Source organism: Phaseolus vulgaris, chromosome 2 (genome assembly GCF_000499845.2).
Source record: "Phaseolus vulgaris cultivar G19833 chromosome 2, P. vulgaris v2.0, whole genome shotgun sequence".
Taxonomy (NCBI): domain Eukaryota; kingdom Viridiplantae; phylum Streptophyta; class Magnoliopsida; order Fabales; family Fabaceae; genus Phaseolus; species Phaseolus vulgaris.
The window spans coordinates 25,909,518-25,935,836 of NC_023758.2; the positions used below are offsets into that span (position 1 = coordinate 25,909,518).

General features: G+C 31.7%; 3 protein-coding genes and 1 long non-coding RNA gene across 5 annotated transcripts; 2 read left to right on the forward strand and 2 right to left on the reverse strand.

The window, feature by feature from the left end:
* The first annotated feature begins 1,373 nt into the window (after positions 1-1,373).
* Positions 1,374-6,918, forward strand: LOC137811090 (ABC transporter E family member 2). Of its 2 annotated transcripts, none has more exons than XM_068612678.1 (12): positions 1,374-1,645; positions 1,740-1,825; positions 1,897-1,994; positions 2,081-2,198; positions 2,284-2,373; positions 3,947-4,251; positions 4,368-4,563; positions 4,933-5,118; positions 5,203-5,475; positions 5,891-6,136; positions 6,237-6,374; positions 6,455-6,918. In XM_068612678.1, exons 1-11 carry the CDS (start codon positions 1,543-1,545, stop codon positions 6,354-6,356), a joined length of 1,821 nt encoding a protein of 606 aa, XP_068468779.1. In that variant the 5' UTR covers positions 1,374-1,542; the 3' UTR covers positions 6,357-6,374; positions 6,455-6,918. The 2 variants fall into 2 exon arrangements, with proteins under 2 accessions (XP_068468779.1, XP_068468780.1); XM_068612679.1 differs by having other exon boundaries at positions 1,399-1,645; positions 2,284-2,843.
* Positions 6,919-8,370: 1,452 nt separating this feature from the next.
* LOC137811091 (pentatricopeptide repeat-containing protein At4g19220, mitochondrial) lies at positions 8,371-11,516 on the reverse strand. The gene has a single exon (XM_068612680.1). The coding sequence runs from the start codon at positions 11,246-11,248 to the stop codon at positions 8,456-8,458; it is 2,793 nt and encodes a 930-aa protein (XP_068468781.1). The 5' UTR covers positions 11,249-11,516; the 3' UTR covers positions 8,371-8,455.
* Positions 11,511-21,312, reverse strand: LOC137811092 (arabinosyltransferase XEG113-like). Its single transcript, XM_068612681.1, has 13 exons — positions 20,944-21,312; positions 20,304-20,597; positions 19,964-20,169; positions 19,477-19,582; positions 18,657-18,913; positions 18,349-18,484; positions 18,102-18,196; positions 17,951-18,004; positions 14,813-14,926; positions 13,184-13,282; positions 12,972-13,091; positions 12,142-12,228; positions 11,511-12,032 (listed from the first exon to the last, which is right to left on the reverse strand). Exons 1-13 carry the CDS (start codon positions 21,086-21,088, stop codon positions 11,865-11,867), a joined length of 1,881 nt encoding a protein of 626 aa, XP_068468782.1. The 5' UTR covers positions 21,089-21,312; the 3' UTR covers positions 11,511-11,864.
* Positions 21,313-23,305: 1,993 nt separating this feature from the next.
* Positions 23,306-24,836, forward strand: LOC137811094 (uncharacterized). The gene is made up of 2 exons (XR_011081028.1): positions 23,306-24,073; positions 24,581-24,836. It is a non-coding gene; the product is annotated as an uncharacterized lncRNA (long non-coding RNA).
* The last annotated feature ends 1,483 nt before the right edge of the window (positions 24,837-26,319 follow it).

Consider the following 26,319-nt stretch of genomic DNA (forward strand, 5'->3'; position numbering starts at 1 on the left):
TAACTATATATACAAATAAATAAATAGTTATTAAGATATTAAATGTAGAATTATAAGAAAGTAGGTGAAAAAAACAACTTAAAAATATATGACTGTAATCTATCATCTTGAATTCAAACTAACAAGGTGAAAAAATAAAAATAGAAGAGTGATAATCCCTGCAAGCAGAAGAATGATGTTATTGAAAAACACCTAAAAAAATAACTTATAATCATGAATTAAAATATATATTTGTCAGAGGTTATTTTTTACACACCGTGACTGTATTTTTTTTTAATTCTACCACAGAAATTTTGTTAGATATTTACACACTGTCATTATATTGTTACAAAATAAATTAATTGATTTTTAAAGTTTTAATATTACATTATTTCATATAATTTTGTTATGAAAGGAGTTCCTAATATTGAAAAAAAGAAAAACTTTTACCAATAATGCACTATATTTCATTTAGATTATTAAATATTATTATATGCTTTTATTTGGAAATATTTCATTTATTTTAATATTATTATATTGTTTAATGTAATTTATATTAATTTAATTTATTGTGACAAAAAAAATAACTAATCTGATTTTATTTGGAAAAAGTTATATACTTATATAATATGTTACCAAAATAGTGAGAAAAAAAGTAGAAGTGCAAAGACAAAATAAAAAATAATATAAAAATAAAAATATTTTTAAATATTAAATACTTTTTTCATATAATAAATATATAAAAATTAATGACTTAATTTCTCATATAACACTATTTACTCTTTTATTTTCTCCATCTAACATCTTTTTGTTTTTATTTCCCTATCTAGCACTATTTTATTTTTATTTTCCTATCTACCACCTTTTCAAAAGTAAAAAAAAAATTAAAAAAATTAATAATTTTAATTTTAAATGCATTAAAAAAATAAATATTTGTAATGTTAAAATAGTTATTATTGAATAAAGAAATGAGTTTTTATAAAATAAAAATAAAAGAAGTAATAAATTAAAAATGTGTAGTTTAATAAATGAAGAAAATAAAAAATTAAACCTTACAATAACATAAAAGTTGAATTTATAAACATAAATTAGTATTTATTTTTATTATTATTGATGATGTAATTATGTTATTTCAAGTAAAAGATATATTATATAATTATGAAAAAATCAAAATCAAATAGTGATAATATTAAAGGGTCTACCTTAAATGTAAAATTATGTGTGTCCATTATTAATTAATAATAATTAAATATATTTTTTTTATAATTATATAATGTATTTTTTACTAAAAATTAAGATAATTACATCAATAATAATAAATAAAACAAAAGATGATAGATAGAAAATAAAAAGTGAAAAATGAGAATAAAACCGGATAAAATCCGTATAAAGCCGACCCGATATCCATAGACCCAGTTTGAGTTGCAGGGTGAAGCAAGTAACCCTAATGCTATATGCTTTTCTGAAACGTTCTCACCACACGCCTTTCTCTTCGAACCGCTTTGCTCTCTTCCTTCTGTCAGGGGAAAACGAATCTCATCCTTTTCAACTCTTCGAACCGCCATGGCCGATCGCTTGACGCGTATTGCCATAGTGAGCAACGACAGGTGCAAGCCCAAGAAGTGCCGCCAGGAGTGCAAAAAGAGTTGTCCAGTGGTCAGAACCGGTAAGATCTGATTCCTCCCCCTTTCGATTCCAAACCCTAATTTTCCTCACTCTCTCAATTCTAACGGCTTTATGGGAACTCGATGTCATTACAGGTAGATTATGTATTGAGGTTACTTCAGCCTCGAAGATTGCTTACATTTCTGAGGAATTGTGCATTGGATGCGGTATATGTGTTAAGGTATTGTTGGAGATGCTGTTACTGTGTTTCCAGGTGGATTTCTGTGTGTAATCAGATTGTTGTTTGTGTAGAAATGTCCTTTTGAAGCTATTCAGATTATCAACTTGCCAAAGGACTTGGATAAGGATACTACTCATAGATACGGTCCCAATACTTTTAAGCTGCATAGGTGAGTTCACTCTGTTGTTTTGTAGTAGAAATTTGAGGCTGTGGGTTTTGTTGTTTGTGATGAACTGTGTTGTGTTGTGGTGGCAGGTTGCCCGTGCCAAGGCCCGGCCAGGTGCTTGGGTTGGTTGGGACGAATGGGATTGGGAAGTCCACTGCCCTTAAAGTTTTGGCTGGGAAGTTGAAGCCGAATTTGGGTCGATTCACTGTAAGAACTGGGAATTTGCCCGTCTTCACTGCTTAATTGTTTGGGTTTTATGTTGACCCTGTTTGATTTTTGTTTTTGGTTGCAGAACCCCCCTGATTGGCAGGAAATTTTGACCTACTTTCGAGGATCTGAATTACAGAATTACTTTACTCGGATTCTCGAGGATGATTTGAAGGTGAAGTCCACTTTGTTGTTTAATATGTATGCAAGCGAGGATGTCTTAATGGCTTAGACTGGCAGTCTAATACTGATTAGATAAAATATTCTCATTGATTGCCGTGTGATTTTCTGATTTGGATATTTTTTCTTCTTAATATTCTACTTATTCTTGATAGTGTACTTACTGGACCAATTCCCAATCATGTGATGTTAGAGTCCATGGAACTAGTCTGTTATAATTGTTTCCAGTGAGAAGGGATACACTAATTTTGGGATTGGCAACCGAGTTGGGATATTGATAGCATTGTTTAGGAATGAAGTTAGGAGAGCTTATTATTATACTGCAACTTCATTTATGGTGGAGTGCAGCTCATAGTGGGAAGGCAACTATCCATCACAAAATTATGACCGATGGTGAAGCCTTACGGTGGGAGAACGGAGAAGCATGATACACACTCACACACAAAGTGCACTAAAAAACTGCAGGTACAATGAAAGAGAAGTTATAAGTTTATATATGAAGATCAATAAACTACAAACATATAAAATTAATATATAGCTATCCAAATTCTCAAACTCGAGGGGTAATATGATAAATCTCATATGAAAATGAAAACCTGAATTATTAGAGAACAAGTTGATTACTGTCAGCTCTGATTAATAATATTTGGTGCTTCAGTAATCCGTATCATTATTGATATGCTATAATTATTACTCTATTTCATTTGTTTTAAATAGTAATTCACCAATTTTCCATGAATGAGGCTGTGTCATACATTGATTGATACATTAAAATGGTGTATTTTCATAAATAAATTGTCTCACTAAATACCACAATGCATATTTTAAGGTAGAGCACATATATATGTTCGTTTATCAAATGTCACTAATTGATAGGGATATGGGCCCATTGTTAATCCAAGTTGATGTGACTAGTCATTGACTAGTATGTAGTAGGAGGAAAAAGGGGAGACATCGAGGGGAGAAGCTTAATAAGAGAATGTTATAAGCAAGTCAATTATTTGGGGACTAGAGATAGGAGGTGGCAGGAGGCAACTAGGAATGGATTCAGCCACTATGGCAGGTGTCTCAGTTCTTTTAGTGTTTCCTTCTTTTAATTTCCATGCATGTTCTTTCCAGAAATTCATTCATTGTTACTATTCTTTGAGAATTCACTTCCTGAAATTAAAGAAGTAATGTCCAGGAATGGGATGATGTGTGTTTTGTCCTACATAATTATTATGGTGATACAAAATTTAAAGGCCTTGTAATATATAAAGATCTGTACTTCAACTGAAGGCATTGTAATCCTTTGGTAGTTATCCTACATAATTTTTAATCTTTATGGAAATTTTGGTTTATCCTTACATGATGGCTTGCATTTGCCGTGCATACATTTTTTTTGAATATTCATTCATTAACATCAGTTACTTGAATTTTTGTCTTGATCATATTAAAATAGTATTCTGATTAAAAGATAGCTTTCTTCTTTCTAGTAATTTTATATATATGGTATCATCAATCTTGGTTTGTTGACCATATTTGCACAGCTATTTTTATTTTAATATATCTGTATATGATTTATGTAGGCTATCATCAAGCCTCAGTATGTTGACCATATTCCAAAGGCTGTGCAAGGAAATGTGGGGCAGGTGCTAGACCAGAAAGATGAGAGAGATATGAAGGCGGAGCTTTGTGCTGATCTTGAGCTTAATCAAGTTATAGATCGTAATGTTGGGGATCTGTCAGGTGGTGAGCTCCAAAGATTTGCCATTGCGGTTGTTGCAATCCAGAATGCTGAGATATACATGTTTGATGAACCGTCTAGTTATCTTGATGTGAAACAGAGGCTGAAAGCTGCACAAGTTGTTCGATCATTGCTTAGGCCTAATAGGTTTTTTGCCCTTTTCTCCATTACTATATGTTTAAAAATGTTGTCTGCATCATATGTTCTTCACCAAATTACTTCCAATATAAATACTGAATCTGTTTGCTTCTCCCTTTTTCCAGTTATGTAATTGTTGTAGAGCATGATCTCAGTGTCTTGGACTACTTATCAGACTTTATTTGCTGTCTATATGGCAAACCTGGTGCATATGGAGTTGTGACACTTCCTTTCTCGGTCAGAGAAGGAATTAACATTTTCTTGGCTGGCTTTGTACCAACAGAAAATCTTAGGTTTCGGGATGATTCACTTACCTTCAAGGTATATTATGCTTCATGCATCCCCTTCATCTCATGTGCTGATTCTAAACCATTCTGAGGAAAATGAAAAGATTTGGTACTTGAATTTAGTGGTGATGGTTTCAACAGGCAAAAAATAAATGATTGAAGAACTGAAAATATTCTGTATGTGGGAGTTCACTGAATATATTCAGCAAAAATTATTTCATGTAGTGTTTTATCATTTATATTATTAGAGGCTCATATTTTCTGCACCTTAAAGCGAAATATTTTTTTGAACATTATTAATCAGTGCTTATTTTTTCATTACTGTATATTTTAGTGCTGAGTTTTAAAATCCAAAATTTTCCAGTTTTATCAAACACACCCTGCTCTCTTTTGCTTTGTCTAGGTTGCTGAGACTCCACAGGAAAGTGCCGAGGAAGCTCAGACATATGCTCGATATAAATACCCAACCATGACCAAAACTCAAGGCAATTTTAAACTTCGTGTAGTTGAAGGAGAATTTACTGATTCTCAGATTATTGTGATGTTGGGTGAGAATGGGACAGGAAAGACAACATTTATTCGTATGCTGGTATTCTTTTAGTCATACTTGTTTCTTAATGAAACTGAGTAATTCTTCAACATATCTGTTCACCTTGTTCTGGTAATTATTCAGGCTGGTTTATTGAAACCTGACAGCATAGAAGGGGGATCTGAAGCGGAGATGCCTGAATTTAATGTTTCATACAAGCCTCAGAAGATTAGCCCGAAGTTCCAGTCAACTGTTAGGCACTTGCTACATCAAAAAATACGTGATGCATATACTCATCCCCAGTTTGTTTCAGATGTGATGAAGCCACTTCTTATCGAACAGTTAATGGACCAAGAAGTTGTGAATCTTTCTGGAGGAGAGTTGCAGAGAGTTGCTCTATGTCTCTGTCTTGGCAAGGTATCATAAGCTTCGTTCACGATAACTGTTTGAGATTATTTATTCCCCATAATCCTCAAGGCTCTTCCCCTATTTCTTTCCTCTTTACATTCATGAATGCTTCCTGTTTTCTATAGGCAACTAATGTCAAGTGTGGTGTCATTCCATGTAGTGAAAATGAGTTTGGTGCTAATCTGTTGTCAATTTTTGTGGGATTGCTTGGATTTGTTACATGCCTCCTGTCTCTTAAATCTAGATAGCAATAATGTTCCTGATGCCTTACTGTTCTGCTTTAGTGGCCTGTTGACATCTATCCATGCCAATTCTTTGGCCAGATTTTTTGAACTGTATCACTTGGTTTTGTTTTGTGCTTTGATCTCCCATAAGATGCATGCATGCCCCTTTTTTCTGATCTGTTGCAATCCTACCATAACAGCCTGCAGATATCTATCTGATAGACGAGCCAAGTGCATATCTAGATTCTGAACAGCGAATTCATGCTGCCAAAGTGATCAAGAGGTTTATTCTTCATGCAAAGAAAACGGCTTTTGTTGTTGAGCATGATTTCATCATGGCAACTTATCTTGCAGACAGAGTTATTGTATATGCGGGTCAACCATCAATTGATTGTATTGCAAATTCTCCACAATCATTGTTGTCTGGGATGAACCTTTTCTTATCGGTGAGTTTCATACCTTTCCACTACTTTTTTCCTTTCGATCTATTGGGCCTTTTGCTTATAAATGCATAATATATATTAATGTATTCCTTCATTTATGCAGCATCTTGATATCACATTTAGAAGGGACCCAACTAATTTTCGTCCAAGGATCAACAAACTCGATTCAACCAAGGACAGAGAACAAAAGTCTGCTGGGTCTTATTATTACCTTGATGACTGATTCCATACTCATACTCAGGTTGGTTCGTCCTTGTGCACTTTTTTTCCTTAGAATGCTTTACGTGGCAAATGGAAACTGACTATATTGTGGTGTTGCAGTTGTTCTTTCATCAATACAACATTGCATCAGTTTGAGCTTTCATGGGATCGCAGATTTAGTTAATTTGATGCCTTGAAATATAAGATTGCCGTTTTTACCGATGAAAGCATCTTTTTTCAATGAATAGAAGAGCCTGCATACATTCTTATGTTGGTTGGTGCATTTGTATATTTACCCTTAAGTTAATGCAGTTACTCATCACCAGTTTTGCTACGACTTGGGTGGGTGAATCTGAATATTACATGAGTTTAATTGGTCAAGGTTTTCATTGAATTTCCCAAATCCATTGGAACATGATGACGTCAGACTGGGTTTATCGCCACTTTTGGCACATAATTTAAGTTGAGTATGTAACGAAGTTTACTTTCATTTCCATGCTACTTGATTTAGTTAGATATGTCCTGTTTGGAATATATTGCGGTTGAGAAAGTTGTCAATCTCAATAAATATTGTTTTCCTTTTATTTGAAGGGTTATTAGAATTTGGAGAGTATTGTCGATTTAATTGTTCAACTGTTAGCTAGACAAAATACAAGAGAAGTATATTCATTTTGTGATTTTGTTCGAGATTTTAAAATAATGGGACAAAGCAGAAATTTTGAAATGGGCACACACTTACAATAAGAAATTAGCATCGATCTGTAACTATTTTAAATTAGTTTATTTTAAGATTATTTTAAGAGTTTTTAACTAGTAAGTTATAGTTAATTTATTAATTTTTAATTACTTGTTATATTTCAATGAATTTCTTTATAGTTCTTAAATTTCGTACAATATAATTCAATATTGTATTGTTTTTAGTAGTTGCTTGTTCTTTTCTATCTAGTTCAAATTTAAAATTTTAGTATTGTAAATTTAAATAATTAATGTTTCATTATACAAATAAGAAAAATAAAAATTAAATTTGATTAAATTGACTTGTCCAAATAAAAAGTAAATTATACTATTAAATTTGATATAAGAATTTAAATTTTTTAAAAACATAACATTGCAATATAATTATAGAATGATATAATTTTATTTAAAATGCATAAATTTCATTTATACAAAATTAATTTTATATAATTATATTTTTTTATGTAATTTTACATTTATCAACTAATTTATTAATAATTTTTTAATCAAATAAATGGTCTTTTTAATTCAAAATTTGTTTAATTTAGCAGCTATTAATCTATCAACTATCATTTACTTTATTAAGATCTGCAAATTCAATATTATCAACAGAAAAAAATAAATTGTGAAAGTGATGGTATCATGAGTTTAAAATTTATACTCTGAAAATGTAATACATTTTTACTCAGTCTATCAAAACTGAGCATATTGTAAAATTAGTTGGGTAAACTGATTTGTCAATATGGTTTTGTATTTTTGTTTTTAAAATCTCTTCAGTTAAATCAATTGTTAGGTAATCTCGATTTCTCATTTAAAAAAGCTGTTTCTGTTTTAACTTTTCAAATTTAAAAAGGTTTCTTTTAATTTGTGTTGTAAAATTAAAACAACTTTATAAAATGTATGAAGATATGTTATAATAGTTGTGAATAATCTTAAAAGGTTTAAAATTAATTTAAACACATTAAATAACATTTAAAAAAATTGAGGCGTTGGTAAAAAAAAGATAATGATGTATATTTTAAAAATGATATTACTGTATTATGATTAAAATAAATAATTCCAAATATTTTAATTAATAAATAAATTATCAACATAAATATTAGAAGTTTTTAAAGAATGATAATCAATTTTGATTTTATAATACCAGCAATTTTAATTAATTATAAGAATTTTAAAAGTGTATAATCTTATGCCTAAGTAAAAAAGGGCTTGTTCAGGAAAATTATTTGATGTGTTTTGTATTTGACACATTGCATGATATTTCATAAAAACATTTATTGAAGGCAGATAAAAAGAAGGAAATGATAAATAAGAATAATTATATCTTTCTCTCAATTTTTCAATTATTTACTGTGTTACTTATTTTATTCATTTTGCTTTCTCTTATCAGAAATGAACATCGACAAGACTATAACCTGCTGTTTTTCTTAAACCTAAATCCTGGATAGATTGTCTCAATTGGGTAGCATCTTTCCAGCTTCCTGCAGCTACATACATATTTGACAATGATATGTAATATCCAACATTGTGAGGTTCCAATTCAAAGAGACGTTGAGCAACTAGTTTTCCTAACTTGAGTTCTTCATGATAGTTGCATGCACTTAGGAGAGTTCCCCAAACACCTGACCTGTCACACCCTTTTGCAAACTCGTAAGCCTCATCCATTCTACCTGATCTGCCCAACATGTCAACCACATAAACTTGATGCTCAGTCTCAGGTTGTACTCCATATTTCTCCAACATACACTCATAGTACCAAATACCTTGTTTCACAAGACCTGAATGGCTGCATGCAGATAAAAGGCTAACGAAAGTACTTTTGCTCACCCTTTCTCCTGACTCACACATTTCATGGAAGAGTTTGACTGCTTTCTCACCATTTCCATGATATCCATATGCAGAAATCATTGAATTCCAAGTTGATTCTGACTTCTGCTTGGCATGCCTGAATACGTGGAGGGCAGTGTACAATCTTCCACAGTTGCTGTAGAAATCTATAAGAGCTGCTGATATGAAAGAATTATCTCGAATGCCAGCCCTGAACAGATGGGCATGGACTTGTTTTCCATGTCTTAGGACACCAATTTGAGTGCAAGCAGAGAGAACACTAACAATGGTGATCTCATTTGGTTCAAATTGAAGATGGCGAAATAGTTCCAATGCTTCTCTACTTTCTCCATTATGAGATAAAGCTGAGATTATGCAATTCCATGTGCAAAGATTGAGAATAGAACAGAATTTAAACACTACTTTGGCACTGTTGATGTCCATGCACCTGTCATACATAGTAATTAATGAGTTCTGGACCCGAGTATCTGATCCCAAAGGAGTCTTAAGTGCAAGACCTTGCAGAGACTTTCCTAGGCTGGATAGTTCCAGGTTTGCACAGGCAGACAAGATGTTTACAAGGGTTATGGAGTCATAGTTGAAAGGAGGTTCCTGTCTCATCAACTTGAAAATATCTAGAGCCTCTCTGAAATGGTCGCATCGCACACATCCCACAATTAGTGTGTTCCATGAAGCTATATCTGCTAAAGCAGAATTCTCATGCAAAATTGAAAAACTTGCAGCTAAGTCTCCACAATTGATATACATGTGCATGAGAAAATTTATTAAGAGAATGTGGTTCCAAAATCCAGATTTCAACTGCCAGCAGTGGACTGATTTTCCAAAATGGAGACTGTTAAGGGAGTCGCAAGAAGAAAGAATAGCAAAAACGGTTGATGAGCTGCAATTTAGGTCACAACGTAGCATCTCTCTGAACAATTTTTGAGCTTCATCAGAATACCTGTTATGGGAATAGCAAGATATCATTACATTCCATGAGACCGAGTCCTTCTCTGTGGTAGAATTGAACAAGTGCTCAGCTTTCTCTACCAGGTTGCATTTTGAATACATGTCTATCAGGCTGTTCAGTAACATAACATGATGAGATACCATCATCTGTCTTCTCATTGCAAATCCATGGATAGTTCTTCCTTCTCTGTAGAGCATCAGTTCCGCACAAAGTGGAAGTACAGTAGTTAATGTCACAATATCAGGTGGGAAAGACCCTACTATTTGCATTTCAACCAGAAGATCAAATACTTCAGTAATTTTTCCATTTGAAGCAAATCCTTCTATCATTGCATTCCAGGAAACAGTATCCTCGCGAGCTATTTCTCTGAACACTGTTTCAGCAGCTTTGATATCTTCACATTGTGAATACAATGAAATGAGAGAGTTGGCAACTGAAACGTGCGAGCTGTCCTTGTAACCTAGCTTGATTCCCATCCCGTGAATGGACTGGCCAAAAGCCAGCTCTCCCAAACTTGAAGATGCTGAAATGGCACAGGACAGAGTGACAGTGTCTGCTGCTGCTTCCGAAAAACTCACCCTTTTGAAGTAATACAATGCTTTCACTGGATCACCATTGTAAACACTGCCTCTCATTATTGAATTCAACGAAACAATATCTTTACTTTCCATCTCTTCGTATACACACTCGGAAGAGATTAGATCACCACACTTAGCATACATGTCAATAAGAGCATTACCTAAACTGATATCCGTTAGCATCCCAGATTTTATACTCACACAATGAATTACCCGTCCTTGATAAAAGTTTTTTATGAGTAAAGAAGCTGATACCATAAGCAATAGAGTAGTGGAATCAAACCCAGTTTTGGCCTTGATCATTTTCTGTAAGAAGTCCATTGCTGTTCTATAGCAGTTATTTTCAAGTGATGCTGCAACAATAGCATTCCAAGCAATCACGTCTCTATTATGAATCTCATCAAACAAACACTTTGAAGAGGCAAAATCTCCAGCCTTAGAATAAACAGTGAGTAGAGATGTTGAGTTGGGGAGGTGAGCTAGTGCACCTAACTTTAATGCTGCACAATGGGCAGCAGTGGCAGTCACAATTTTGGGTTTCCTGAGGGACAGTTTGATATATTCAACAAGCTGAAAATGAATATATCTCACATGTAGAGCTCTGTGTGGCATTTCCTCAAACAGCTGATCGACAGTGAAAAAACAATGACAATAACATGAGAATACGGGGCCCCTGTGTCGCTTAACAATGCTGAAGTTCCCAGTTTGGTACTTACGCGAAGAAATTGAATGCAATGATTGTAATATTCCAGGTCCAAGCAAGGTTAATTTTTCATTAACCCATTTTGTTATAAGACTGCCCATATTCTCATCTTAACTTCATTCTTGATTGCAGGTATTAAAAATCCCGTCTTGCGCTGAAGAACGTGAACTTGAGAGCTTAGCAATTTGGAAGGCTATGTATAGCAATAAATAGCTCCTACGTAGTAACTCTTCTATTCATAGAAAATATTGTAGCAGTGTTTTTACGTTGCCAAACTCTATTTTTTGTATTAATAAAATATTTTTCAACTAGGGAGTTCTAGGAATTTTACTCCCAAGGGCTAATGCCAATCAGTGAGCAAAATTTAAAAAGGCTACATCCACTTGCCTGATTTAATTTAAATAAGAGGGGTGGTACATTCAGATGTCTCCTGTTTTAATAATTACAAGCAATTCAACCTCAACTGAGACATCAGGGTTCAAAAACTGCAATGTTGGAAACTTGGTACGAAACATGGTCTTCCCATTGTTACACAAAAACGACATTTTCTCATCTCTCTAACAACTAGCATCAACAGTGTGGATACAGATTCTGAACTTCTGTGAGTATACATCTTGGTCTTGGCAATGAGTTGGAAACCAAATCACCTTTTAATGAAATCTCTTCCTTGTATCTCCTGTCCGTAGTGTTAAAACAAACATAAACCTGAAGTTGACCTCACCATGGTGGATGATCATCTGCGGAAGTTTGAGGAGGGAGAGGCTTCCATTCAGGTTTCTCATCCCAGTACATATCGTAATAAATGTGGCCAGGAGTGTGATCAAGCACGCAGCACCATATACCCACATACCGTTTAACTCGTTTTCTAAATTTGTCCTCCCTTTCCTGATAAAAATAGCATGGCTCAGGACATGATAAACATGAATTTCTTAGCATTTTTTTGTGATAAATACAAATGTGAAACTTCAAAAGAAATGAGTAAAGTGGTCCTCGCCTTGTCGCTGAAACCTGTGAAAGCGTCTTGCATTGAAGAGAACTGGATGACTTTTATATCCTTGAATGATGAAAATATTTTCATGTACTGCAAATTCAAGGTAAAAACAACCGGGATCAACATATTTATATAGAACCCTGAAAATTGTGCATAGCCAATTTGTACTTTTGTCAACACCTCATCCATCTCAACCAAAAATATATTTATAAAGCACCATGAAATTATATGACCAGAAAATGAGAAAAAATAACTGAAATTATGAATTATTTGATAAACCAAAGGGATCAATTTTGATGGCATGAGGCTGCGGTGAGGGTGGTCACTACCTACATGAAAAGACCCTCCAATTATGCAATTCTTAGAACAATGTCCTTCATCTTCCAGGCAAAAGAGGGTAGAAAGCCGCCTACAGAAGAGACCAGTGATCTTGGTAACTGGAGTAGAAAGTCTTCACTTGAAGATATTTTGGAGGAATTACTTTTGAAGGAAGAAAATTGAGTTTTATGTTTTGGGTGATTGGTAAGGATTCCAGCATAATTTCTTCTGGGACCCAGAATTAGCTTTCACGTTGGCAGTCATACATTACAAGTTGGAAACCAAAATTACTTCTTTTGAGATTCAGATTTAATTTTCATACTCCAAACATATCTAACTAAAACTTCTCACACCATACTCTAAGTAAGCTTTCCGAATCAGCTGCTTATACTTAATGCAAATTCATATGCTTGGTATACCAAAAAAAGAGCTGGCACACAAAAATGTACTTTAATTTATAGGGTTGACTTGGAAGTACATAAAACAACCCTTAAATGGATCAAAATTTTATGTACCGTTTCTTCATTGCTATGCCTTGGAAATTTGAGTACTCCCCCAATAGAGGTATTATTTGATGCAACACAATCTTGGGTTCCTTCCTTACAGAGATGAACATCAAGCCATGACTTCTTCACCTGAATTTGAGAAACCCGGAATAAGTTTCCAGAGTAAGATACAAGAAGAAAGGAAAAATCACAATTTAAAATGGAAATGGCATTTAATTCACCTCTGAGGGGAGGGAGGGATTATCAAGTAACGAGTACTCTCTAATATCTATTCCGGGGCCAAACTCTTCCTCTGGAAGTTCTTTCAACATGGCATTTACCTGCAATAGAGTACATTTCCACAGCAGTGCATAGACAGTGAGAGAAAATGTTTGATTGTGCAAAGAGAAGAGAGGCAAGAGGAAGAAAAGATAGGCAAGAGGTTATATTAAATGTTGAAAACTCATGCGTGCAGGTAATTAAAAAGGGTTTATATTCTGCAGTATTAATTTGCAGAGCTCTTCTCTCTGTATCCTACTTAAAGACTACATCTAATTCATGAAAACATAAGATCTAAATTCGTGAAAGTCAAAAAATTTTAAACCATTCAAAAAATTAATTAAATAAAATAAAGCATAGAATTTCCCTGTTAGTTTTATGCATCGCAGGGACAACATATTTAACCTGAATCGAGTGCCCAAAATAATTAGACAAGCTTTCTTAAAAAATAAATAATCATGTAGATTATGGACTACAAGTGCTGAGCAATGTAGTCAAAATGAAAACCCATTTCCACTCTCTTCAAGTTGACTCCAGTTCCCTTGAGCTTCTTCTAAATTACGAGGGTATATATGATCACAATTACATCAAAGGGTATGCCTTGTCAAATAGCAGTAACTGATATTTCTACAATCATTAGCACATAACCAAACTTGGTGTTTATGTTTCTCCATGTGTAGAACTAATAAATTATAATTGCTTTAACCAATGAGGTTTCTAAGAAAAAATTGAAATTGTGATATATGTAGTGATAAACTATAAAATACTACTATAATAAATCAAAAGAACTTTTGAAATCTCAATAATGTTTGGTGGACGAGTACCAACTTAGTTTGAGAGACATGTAGCCGTTACTCAGTGAAAAGTGCTTACTATAGTAATGTTTAAGTATCTGACCAATTCTATGGAAGCAGGTTTTCAAATTTAATAGTGATTTTATAGGTTGCTGCTGTTAGAAGCATGTTGGCATATGGTTTTCCAAACACCAAAAGCTACATTTTATTTTTTAAAATTATTAAATACAAATAGTACCATTAAAATACATTTGATTGATTCTTAGATTTTCCCATGTTTGTGCAATATATTTTTCATCACTAATTTAATGCCTACAATTATAACAAACACTTTGATTTACATATATATGAACTTATTTTTCTCTTATGATCCATCCCACATATTGAAATCCAAAAGATTCACATTCAATTTGATTGGAGGAACAGGAAGGGAAAGGGAGAAATTTTGATGAAAAAACCCTTTCTTGGTTCAGAAGTTTGAAGGCGCACGGAAGATAAATCACAGGGATAAAGTCCATTTCCTCCAACTTTTGCCTCCTGTAGAAGCTCTGTCATTAAGTTTTTCTAAATTTTTATTTTTTAACATTCATAAGCTGATTTTAACTTATGAAGAAACTCATTCTATTTTTTCTTCTTACTTTTCTCTTCTAGAAATCCTTATGTGGAAGTTTGTCCAAACAAACCCTAAGTACTTGTCACCAAAATTTCTAAGGTTGTTATTCATCGATCCGGACAGTATAAAGATAAGTGAACATAGACAACAATAATTTAGGAGACACTTGATCAAACTGGAAATACCTCAAATACATGATCCAGTGGACAGAGAAAAGGTTGTCTAGTCATCGACCCCTCCAAAACACCAGGATGGGGAAACCATAGCCTATCAACCCTGCACCATAATGGAGGCACAACCTAAACATATACATAAAGAACCCAGTTAAGATCAAATTATATAATTTCTGATGTGAAAATACACTGCACAAGAGAAACCATTAATCATAATCACCAAGAAACCCCAAATCAGCTGTATCAAATGCTCCAGGCATAAAAGTTGATCAGATATATCAACCATGGCAACATGTTATGCCATAAAAAATTATTACATTTTCTATTTTGGATGGTAGGACTGCTTAAGAACTTTAATCATGAGAAAGACAACTCCACGCACCCCTTGTTTACACCTATAAATAACCTTTAGGCATCAAATCTTATTTATTAAAAGGAGATATTAGGGGCGAGGGTGAAGAACTCAACGGTGGAAATATGCTAGTTCTTTCAATTGAATTGACTAATAAGAAACCAATTACATTACATCAATAAGAAAGTGGAGAGAAAATCATGAAGACATCATGAAGTAGAAGATATTACTACTGTCCTAAATGATTTTATCTTAGAAAAAAAACTAAAATTGGTCTAGAGTTATGAGCATCATCACTTCACCAGTTCTTCATAACAAAAGTAGTCTCTCAAAAAATTACTGTCACCAAATTAGTCCCTTTAAGATCTAAATGTCACCATAACATAACTGTCCTTCAGAAGAACTGTAGTAGTGATAAAAGAAATCTTAAAGGGACTAATGTCTTACAAATTAAATCTGAGGGATTTGGTCACAAAAACCTTTGGGGACTTGAGTGGCGACAGAAGAAATCTTCCAGGGGTTAATTTGGTCATCAAAATTTTTGGAAGACTTACGTGGTGATGAATATAATTTAGAGGACTAGATTGAGGGTTTTCTCTTGTATTTCAAGAGCTATTCTACCAACAGTGGTGCTAAGAATACAGGAAGATGCAACAAAAAATAAACCTTAATTTTATGACACTAAATCATGTATTGGCATTGATCAATACATGTCAAGATATTTGGTAGATAAGGCTTCTATATCAAAAGGAATAATGAGAAACAAAACTTATTATAGGATTAAAGGAACAGTTAGGAAACTTTATCTATGCAAAACTAGGTGCCAAATGGCAATAACAATAATTACTGCATATATGATCTCATGATTTCAATAAGTGACAACTGAAATTCTGTTGAGGGAGCACACGATTTTTTTTCTACCACAAAATAAATGTAACATGCATTGATTTGGTTTGTGTTAAGAGGACGATGAAATAGGAATACACAATTATAGAATTAAAATAAGTAACAAGCTAATTCAAAAAAATTGATGAAAATGTTTGTCTCGTGTCAGTTGGGAAAACTTATTCGTCAATCTTTACCAGTTAGTCTTAATAGACAAGTTTTGTCTTTTTCTTAGTTCACTATGATATTTGGGGTCTTTACTAGATAATCTTAATAAACCTCTTTTGGTTTTAAATATGTTGTTATCTTTATTAATGATTATTCATAGTTTATTGAATTTCCAATTTAGGCCCATCTTCAACGACTAATAATATAGTGGAGGTCACGCCTGACCTTTCCCCGACACTATCTCTCGTACAAGATTCGATATCCTTTAAAAATGATTGGCCTATTACTATTCGAAAAGGTACATACTCTATTTGTAACCGTTCTCTCCATTATACTAACCTCGCTTATCATTGGTTTTCCACCACAAATTATACTTGTTTCTCCTCATTATTTTTTGTTCCTATTCCCAAGACTCTGGGTGAAGCTTTATCTCATCCAGAGTGAAGACAAACAAGGATGTTAAATGCTAAGCATGTGGACACACCAATGGATCTAAGTGTTAAACTTGTAGAACAAAAAGAACCATATGTTGATCCTGGGAGATACAAAAGTTTTGTTGGTAAGCTAAGTTACTTTATTGCGACTTATCTTGACATCACCTTTGTAGTGAGTGTAGTAAGTCAACTTTTAAACTCTCCTTGTCCAGACCATTGGAATGCACTAGTATGGATCCTAAAGAATACCAGGAATGCTCCTAGAAAAGGCCTCAATTATGAAGATAAGAGAAATATTCAAATTGTTGGATTTACTGGCGTTGTTGATTAGGAAGGGTCACCAAGCGATAGACGTACCACTTCAAGATATAGTGTTATCGTTGGAGGTAATTTAACATTGTAGAGAAGTAAGAAATAAAATGTTTAGGCTATATGAAATACAGAAACAAAATACATGGCAATAACATTAGTCACTTATGACAACCAAACAACATCACATTGTCTATAATCCTGTCTTTCATGAGAGGACCAAACATATTGAGGTAGATTGTCATTTCATAAGAGAAAAACTAGAGTCTAGAGACATCACCACTAGGTTTGTCAACTCTAGTGAACAATAGACCGACATTCACCAAGTCTCTAAGAGGACTAAGGACCAATCATATTTGCATCAAGTTGGGGCATACAACTTATATACTTTGACTTCATCACGAAAGTATTATAATTATAAAAATAAGGAGCATTTTCTATATTATCAAGAATATCTATGATTATATATATATATATATATATATATTGTGTTGTAAATAGCAAATTATTCGAATAAAAATATTCTCAATATCTCCATAGTAATTAGGAAAAAATATCTTCAGAATTTTTCTATTCATTTCAACATATTTTTATTTCCTTAATGCCAGTGTTAAACTAAAGAAGGAAGAAAAAAAATTGAGCCAAAAGTGTGTTTTTAAGACAACGCAAATGTTTTATTAATATTGAGAAAACGAAATCAATACAGTAATAAAGGACATTTGATATTCTCTAATAATAAAGATATTATATGAGAATAAATAAGAATGTTCCCGATAATAAGTTGAACCATGTAAGAAAATAAATATTTTATTAATATCTATCATACAAGCTTAATGAGTAAATATTGTGCCAAAAAAAATAGAAGTTTACAGCAACTGTCATGTAATTGCTAATGGTTGATAATTTACAGAAATTAGAAGTCAATTAACAGTGCTTATGAGACATTTGCAATTCAAAATGTAATAAAATAAGCATTTTATGATACCAGAAAATAGTTCTCACCAGTGTTCTGTTCAAAAGGGAAGCAATAGCAAGTGCTGCTCTGATCTGTTTTATCTGGACAAATTGACATACAACATAAATTAGGAGATGCAACATCAAAATTTCCATTGAAAATGCAGAAGTGAAAAGGATCAGGTCGATACATGCATACTTGGTAATTAACAAGTGTAAAATGTGATTCAATGGTATGGTTCCCACTTAGCAACAAGCTTTTTGGAATAGATGGCTTGAATGACAAGAACCCCCCTGCAAAGGTTGCTCATGCGGAGTCACTATATCAACCACATGCAGATAATGAAAATAATGCATTGAAACATTAAGTACCACTTTTGGGTTTTCAGCAAAAATATAAAGCAAAATATGTGCTAACCAAAATTGAGGGAGAAATAACTAATTACCGGAAGGATTATAGTATTCTGGTGGGTCATGGAAAAACATGGCTTCTCGAAGTCGGTGGCGCTTTCCTTCAGTGCCAGCATATTGAAATGTTGTGTGCACTGCATATGGCTCCAATCTGAGTTGCTGATACATAGCCTACAATCATGAATGCAAGTACATTCTTAGGAAAAACTGACACAGTTTGTTTATCTACATCACAGGGTCCAAGCAAGGTTCACTCAGACAGTTAAATATGTAAAAGAAAACAGAAAGTATATAACATATATAATTTGTAAAGAAGGTATTTGAAAATGAAATTAGATCCTACCTGGACAAAATATGTATGTCCACTACAAAAGATGCTTGAAGGCAAAATTCCTAGCTTTAGATTTCCATCATAAGCATAAACAAGTCCACTGTCCTCATCAACTGACGGTCCTAACTGTCTGTGAATAATTTCATTGAAACCATTCTGATCCCATATCTTATCATCAGCTAGGAGAAGTTCTTTCCATTCCTTTGCTAACTTCTTTGCAGACTCGGTAGGTCTCCAATGGAAAATTCCTATGTTGTAGGCAGCACCAACTACACAAGGTGATAGACACAATCATCGATATAGTATCTGTTCCATTAAAGCTAATAAAGAGTGATAACAAATGTAATAGAATGAGAGACCGAGAGGTTAAAAAAGTGAAAAAGAGCATTGAGATTCAAAGCAAAAATCAGGAAGAAAACAACTTCAATGTGTGGTATTTTAATTTGATATGCCAAACAATGTTCAATAACTTCAATAGGATTATCTTTTGTTCCTAAGTAGTGACAAGACAGATAATATAATAAAATTTTCAGAGACTTAGACAAAGTTTGCATATTGGATAGTATTTTTTGCTGGCTTCTAATCTAAAGCCATAGCAAACAAGTGATAGGAAACTCAAAAATAATGCCAGAAATGGAATTTGTATAAAAGGTTCTCTATCATTCATATAAAGAACATTTTCAAACCGCATATGTTGTTTGGTTTTGACTTGCAAAAAAGTTCAATATAACTCAAAATTGACGGAAGTGAAGGCTTACTACTAAAACCAATATGGGAACAGTAAAAATCAAAGCAGTAAGTTCTGCTCATTATATTATACAAAAATATTCACCTTCTTGCCAAATTTCCAGACTATCATCAACCACTGTTGGAACAACTTGATCACTGGATGTTAAAACATCTGCTCCAGGATAACGAGCTAGATATGGAAGTGGGTTCTGCTCCACAATCACATAATTGCATATAAGTTTTAAGGATAAAATATATCTCAGAAGAACAATTACATAATGGGGTTGGCGATTTCCTTAAAAGATAATTATGCACATTGAATATAACATGTATAAAGTCCCACAATAATTGCTCATAAAGAAGTATGAAGAAGATAAATAACGGACACCGGACAGGAACAGAGAATTAACAAGCTGGAAAAGAAACTAATAATACATGATAAAAGAAACAAATAAAAAAGGAAATGCTCTAATCGTACACATTTTGGAGCTACTATTAAAATTTAGATGATTCATAAAAAAACACAGCTAGCATATGAATCACCCTTAAAAGTTAAAATTAAACATGTATTAAGAAATGGAGAAAAGCACCTTCAACCAAACCATGTCAGTGTCACACATCAACAGCTCGTAACCGAAAGGCAGTATCAAGTTGATCAGAATAACTTTTTCTCTCCCCATTTTATGAAATTTTGGAGACCCCCAGCCAACATCTTCTGTACTCATATGGCTACCCATATCAAAAACTGGTATCCCTTTCCAATAAAGCGCTTCCAACAACTTGGTGTCCATTGCACCTAAAAGGTAAATTTCAAACCCTTTTCACAAACTCTGGTCAACTGTATACACAATAGCGGATATGCATCTCTATCAAGGGCAATAACAAAACACATGATAGTGAAAGTTAGAAGCCTTAAATTGAAACACTCACCAACAAGAAAATTAGAAACTTCCAGATTATTCAACTGTTGAACCCACGTCAGAATAAAGTCCATGAAGGCATAGTTAGCAAAGGTCACTATTATAACATTATCTTTCACCCTTTTCTGAATCAATTCTTTGGTCAATCCGAAAGCCTCCAAAGGTGGCATCTCTTTATTGCGTGGAGGAACATCCAAAATAGGTCTTGTCCTCACATCTCGTGCCTCAGGAGGAACAGAAGGCACATCAACTGTTGCAAACCGAGAACCGTTGAGCGTTTGTTCTGTAAGACGAACATCCTCATCTGAAAAACATGAACAGTTCAAGGTTTGAATTTGAAATCACACCCACATGTGATTTAACAAAGGGTCAAAAGGGAAAACACAAAAGAAGCTCAATGTATTGAAAAGTGCCACATACAAAAGGCACCCTTAACAAATAACAGGGCATTAAAGGACACAAAAGTGGAACCAATGTCAATTGCTCAAACATTATCTATCTCCAACTAAGGAAGGTTAACAACACATTTAAATTTGACAAAAGGGTATGTCACATTGACAAGAAGTAAGATAAAAGGTGTGAAATTTACGAAAAAAAAATGAGTACGAATGAGAGTGTGAAAAAGGGTAGAGTTAAGTAAAGGGTGGTACTTGAAAGGGACCAAGAAGAGGGGTTGGTGGAGGGATAGCGAATGGCGGAGAAGACGTAGAATGAGGAAAAAACGATGCCAATGATGACAACAGTGTAGATCGTGAGGAACAGAGGCCTCGAATGAAGCACTTCCTCACACGCCATCAATGGAAAGAAGAAATCACAGAGAGAGTCAGATTTGCATCTTCCAATTTGAGTGTCTTATTATGGCAATGGAAGGTCAACTCTTAATTCATCCCTCCCTGTTGAGTTGAAGATGAAACTCTGTCTGAACAACGAATCTTTTAACTACTCTGCTTCTGTTCATTTGGGATTCCATGCCTCAACACACTCACTCATTCACCCTAATTTTCATAATCTGCAACTGTAAAATAAAATTACCTTCTCAGCATAATAACTCTTAGCAATAATTTTAAAGTTACTTATTACAAAATTAAAGTCTATTTTGGGATATTGAAAATAATTTCCTACAGAAAAATATTTATCATATATGTTATTTTTTTAATAATTTAAAATATTTCAAATGATGCTAGTAAACATGGATTAACAAGATGAAGTAGTTTTAATAAATTTAAAATAACATTTTTTAATAGAAAACTATTTATCACATAAATGCACAGGTTACTTATAAATAATTCTAAGTGTTGTAGGTTAAACTCCAACAACAAATTTTTTAAATAATATTTTTTCTTGTAATAACATGATTTTGTTACTTGAAATATGCGATGACAAATGATTCTATTACTTGAAGTGTTAAGTGTTATGAGATGTAGTTGCATAATGATGTTAAAATAAAAGCATTTTCAATCCTATGTTTTTACATATATATAAAAATCAACATAACAAAATAATTAAAATAAACTATTATAGTCTTAAATAGATGTATCTATAGTACTTTGTCTATTTTATTATTATTAAAATCACTTTTAGATTTTTTTTAACTTATAAAGCGAACAATAAAATACAAAATCGAATAGAACAAATGTTAGTCAATTGCAATATTTTTAGAATAAATATTTTATAATTTACATTTTTATTATAATTGAAGGTAGTTCTTTTATTATTTATTAGCTTACTTTCTCTTATAAAATTATTACTACTTACATTATTATTATTATTATTTATTTTTACTATTATATTTATATTTATTTAAATGAAATATCGATGTATGTATATCCGTATGTATGAGAGATACAAAGGACATGAGAGAAGGAGAGAGCATGAGACGCGTGTTATTGGATTTTAAGAGATTTGACAAAGAGCGAAGAGAGATAAAGTGAGAAAGAGCGAAGATAGATAATCCTAAAAATTAAAAAATTCAAATTAGAAAGCAGCAACCGTGCATGAAAAAATGGAAGAAATGGAGATATATTTCAGAAAATTAAATTAAAAAAATTCTCTATATTTAAAATTGCTTATGATAACTGTTTTAATATGTTTTTAAAAAAATAGGAAAAGACGCAATGTCCATAATACAGTAATAAAAATAAATATTAATATAAGGATAAAATAGAAAAAAAAAATTAGACCAGTTAAAAAAAAATCTATTTATATATAGATATAGATTATTATTATATCATATATCAAAATATGTTCTATACTATAATAAAATATACATTACATTACAAGAAATTTTTTATTTAATATTGATTTTTAGTTACGGATTTGTATCCGTATATAAATTGAGAGTTACATATGGATATTTACATACAGATTTAATTTAGTATGTAAATACATATTATATACCGATTTTTTCGTATATAAACCAAAACTAATTACATATGGAGATAATTTGTATGTAATTTTAGTGACATGAAATGAAAATAATTACATATGGGTCATATCCGTATATACATGATTACATTTTTAATTAAAAATATATAAATGTTTACATGTGGAGTTTATCCGTATATAACGTATTACATATTTAATTAAAAAAAAGATAAATAGTTACATACGATTTTATCCGTATATAAGGTTTTACATAAAAAATTGAAATATTTACATAGAAATTATATCCGTATATAATTTGTTACATACAGATTTTAAAAAAAAAGGAAAATAACTAATACAGATTATATTTGTATATACAACATTACATTTTTAATTAAAAAAAGTGGAAATTGTTACATATGAATTCTATTAGTATATAACGTATTAATACTTAATAAAAAAAAACAAAAATAACTACATACAAATTCTATCAGTATATAAAATATTACATATTTAATTAAAAAAAATTGAAATATTTACATACAGATATAATCTGTATCTAATGTGTTACATACGAAATTTAGAAAAGCAAAAATAGTTACATACGGATTATATTCGCATGTAAAGTTTTACATTAAAAAAAAGAGTATTTTTTGAAAGTATGACATGTTTTGTTAGACATGAACCTTTCTCTCTCTCTGAAATTCACGAACTCTACTCTCTCAAATTCACCAAATTCACTGTGAAATCGAAACCCAAATTGAAAGCCACAAATCGAAACTCCATTTGCAATGCTAATTCTGTGGGGCATAATGTATTCAACTCCATTCGTCACTCACATACTAGAGAACTCCACAACTCGTTCTCGTGCTTGTCCTCTCCAACTCGTGCTCCTCCCTCAATATCCCTAACCTTCTTCCCAAAATCCCCTTCCTAAATCCCTCATCGTTGCACACAAAGAAACCCATTTCGTGGATGGTTGTGTGCAAGACACGTGTACAAACAAGGTGTTTTGAATACACCTGACACACTCACATACCTTCTTCATAACTGAGTGGAAAGCAGTTGGCAAAGTCAGTAGGGGATTAGGGTTCTACTTTTTCACTCACGAAACCTTCAAGCTTTCCTTAATAAAGGAAATTAGGATTTCCGTTCTCACAAACCTAATTTGGTGTTCTTTGCCTGCTGCAAATTGAACAAAGAAAAATCTGCTTACATGAATGAGGTAATTGTTTTTTAATTTCAAATTTAATGAAGTTTGGAGCATTTTTTTTTCATTATTTATACATTCACTTCTCACAAAACCCTTAAGCGGTTCTAAATAAAAGAAATTAGGTTTTCCATTCTCGCAAGTCTAAATTGGGGTTCTTGGTCTACTGCAAATTAAAAAGAGAAAAGTCAGCTTACATGAATGAGGTAATCGTTTTTTAGTTTCAAATTTGGTGAAGTTTGGAGCCTTTTTTTTAATTATTTATACGTTCTCTTCTCACAAAACTCTCAAGTTGTTCTAAACAAAGGAAATTAGAGTTTACGTTATTGCAAGTCTAAATTGGAGTTCTTTGCCTGTTGCAAATTGAATAGAGAAAAGACAGTTTACATGAAGGAGATAATCATTTTTTAATTTCAAATCTGATGAAGTTTATAGCCTTTTCTTCATTATTTATACGGTCTCTTCTCATTGGATTATGCATTTCATATTGATGTTAATCCGTTTGAATTTTTTACTATTGCTTTTGTATTTTTTTTATGCAAAGCATTTGTTTTGTTCTTTTGTTTCGTCATGCAATGAATTTCTCAATCACATCGTTCTCAAATCCTTATATCTTGAATTTACTACATTTCATATTGATGTTCATCCTGTTTAAATTTGTTGCTTTTGTTATCTGCAGAATTTTTTTTATCCAAAACATTTGTTCTATGCAGACATGATTTTCTTTGAGAAGCATTTGTGTTGTGCAACAACAATACTTTCTCTGAGAAGCGCAAAGCTTTTTTTTTTTTTATAGAGAAAATTGCAAGACAAGGTAATGGTATGAAAATATTCAAATTCAAAACTGATTTTTGATTTCATGTTCATCTGGTTTAAATGTTTCTTTTGATTTTGTGCAATATATTTTATATGAAACATTTGTTCTATTTTTTATTTATATTGATGCAATTTCAATATACAATTTCATGAGAAGCATTTATTTTATGCAGCAATAAAAAATTTGTTTTCTATTTTTTTTTCACAAAAATTGCAGGACAAGGTAATGGTATGGAAAATTCTAAATTCAAATCTAATTTTTGATTTCATATTGAAATTCATAATTTTTTTTTATCAATATGTAATCTGTATGGGATTATGTTTTTTATACATATTTATATTTTTACATATGAATTTATGTTGTATATAATACCAATTTTTTTTTAATAATTTGAATTAATCATTAATTCTTTAATGTAAGATATTTATAATAGAATCGAATTTATCAACCCAATCGTGAATTTTGAATTTGTTTAATTTGAAACAAAAATTACCCATTAAAAATATATTTTACAATTAAAAATAAAATTAATGCTTAATATGCAGAATTATAACTACATGATATTCAATATAATCCTAAAAATACTATCATTGTAAAATGAGTCTTAAAACCATTTTTCTTTGGAAATAATTATATTTAAAACTAATTCAAATAGATATTCCTTTTTCTGGTATAGATTATACTTTTCAATGTCAATTTATTTTCAATCACTCCTCTTATTCCATTTTTTTAACTAGTTATTATCTCATATTTATTTATTTATTTAACTGATGTTTCAAATTCCTTTAACCTTAACTTTAGATATATTAAATAATATCCCAAATTTAAAACAAGAAATATAAAGATAAATAAATTATGTTTACTATATATTAAAAAAAGATATTAAATTCAAAACTAATATAAATAGAACTTGTAAAATGACAAAAAATATCACAACAATTAAATATTGACTCAATAAAATAAAAATGTGATAAATATGTGAAAAAGCACACTGTGGTATGTTTTTGCTAATAATATATAATTGAGATTTTTATTTATTTAAAGTACACAAATTAATTTATTAAGAAAGCTTATTGAAGCACGACTCTATTAGGTGATGTTGAAGAAGGGTTAAATTTGTAAAGTGGGTGAGATCCACCTATTTGTAATATATATTCTTTCACATTTATATTTTTAAAATGAAAAATTATTTTATTTAAATATATATAATATTAATATAAATATTAAGTTTTAATTTTACCTTTATTTCTACTATATTTTATAATATCTTACATTTTTTTTATACAGTTTTATGATGTAAATTTACATTAAATCTTCCATTTTCACCATGCTAACCAATACCTTTAAAAGCAACATAATAGTTTAATTTATTTCTTATTTTCTAGCAATTAAAAACATGCACTCAAACGTATTAACTATTTTTAATTAAAGTTTTACAGTATTCATTATTAAGATCCCTTCTCTCATTTTCAAAGTAATTCATATATTTTTTATTCAAGTATCAAAAAATTTCTTAAATAATTAAAAACACTTTAAAATATCAATACTTCAATCTTTACCATCTCGAGGTAATATATTTTTTTCTTAACAAAAATATTGAATTTTAGTTTTATTGATAGAAAATAATGATCTCAT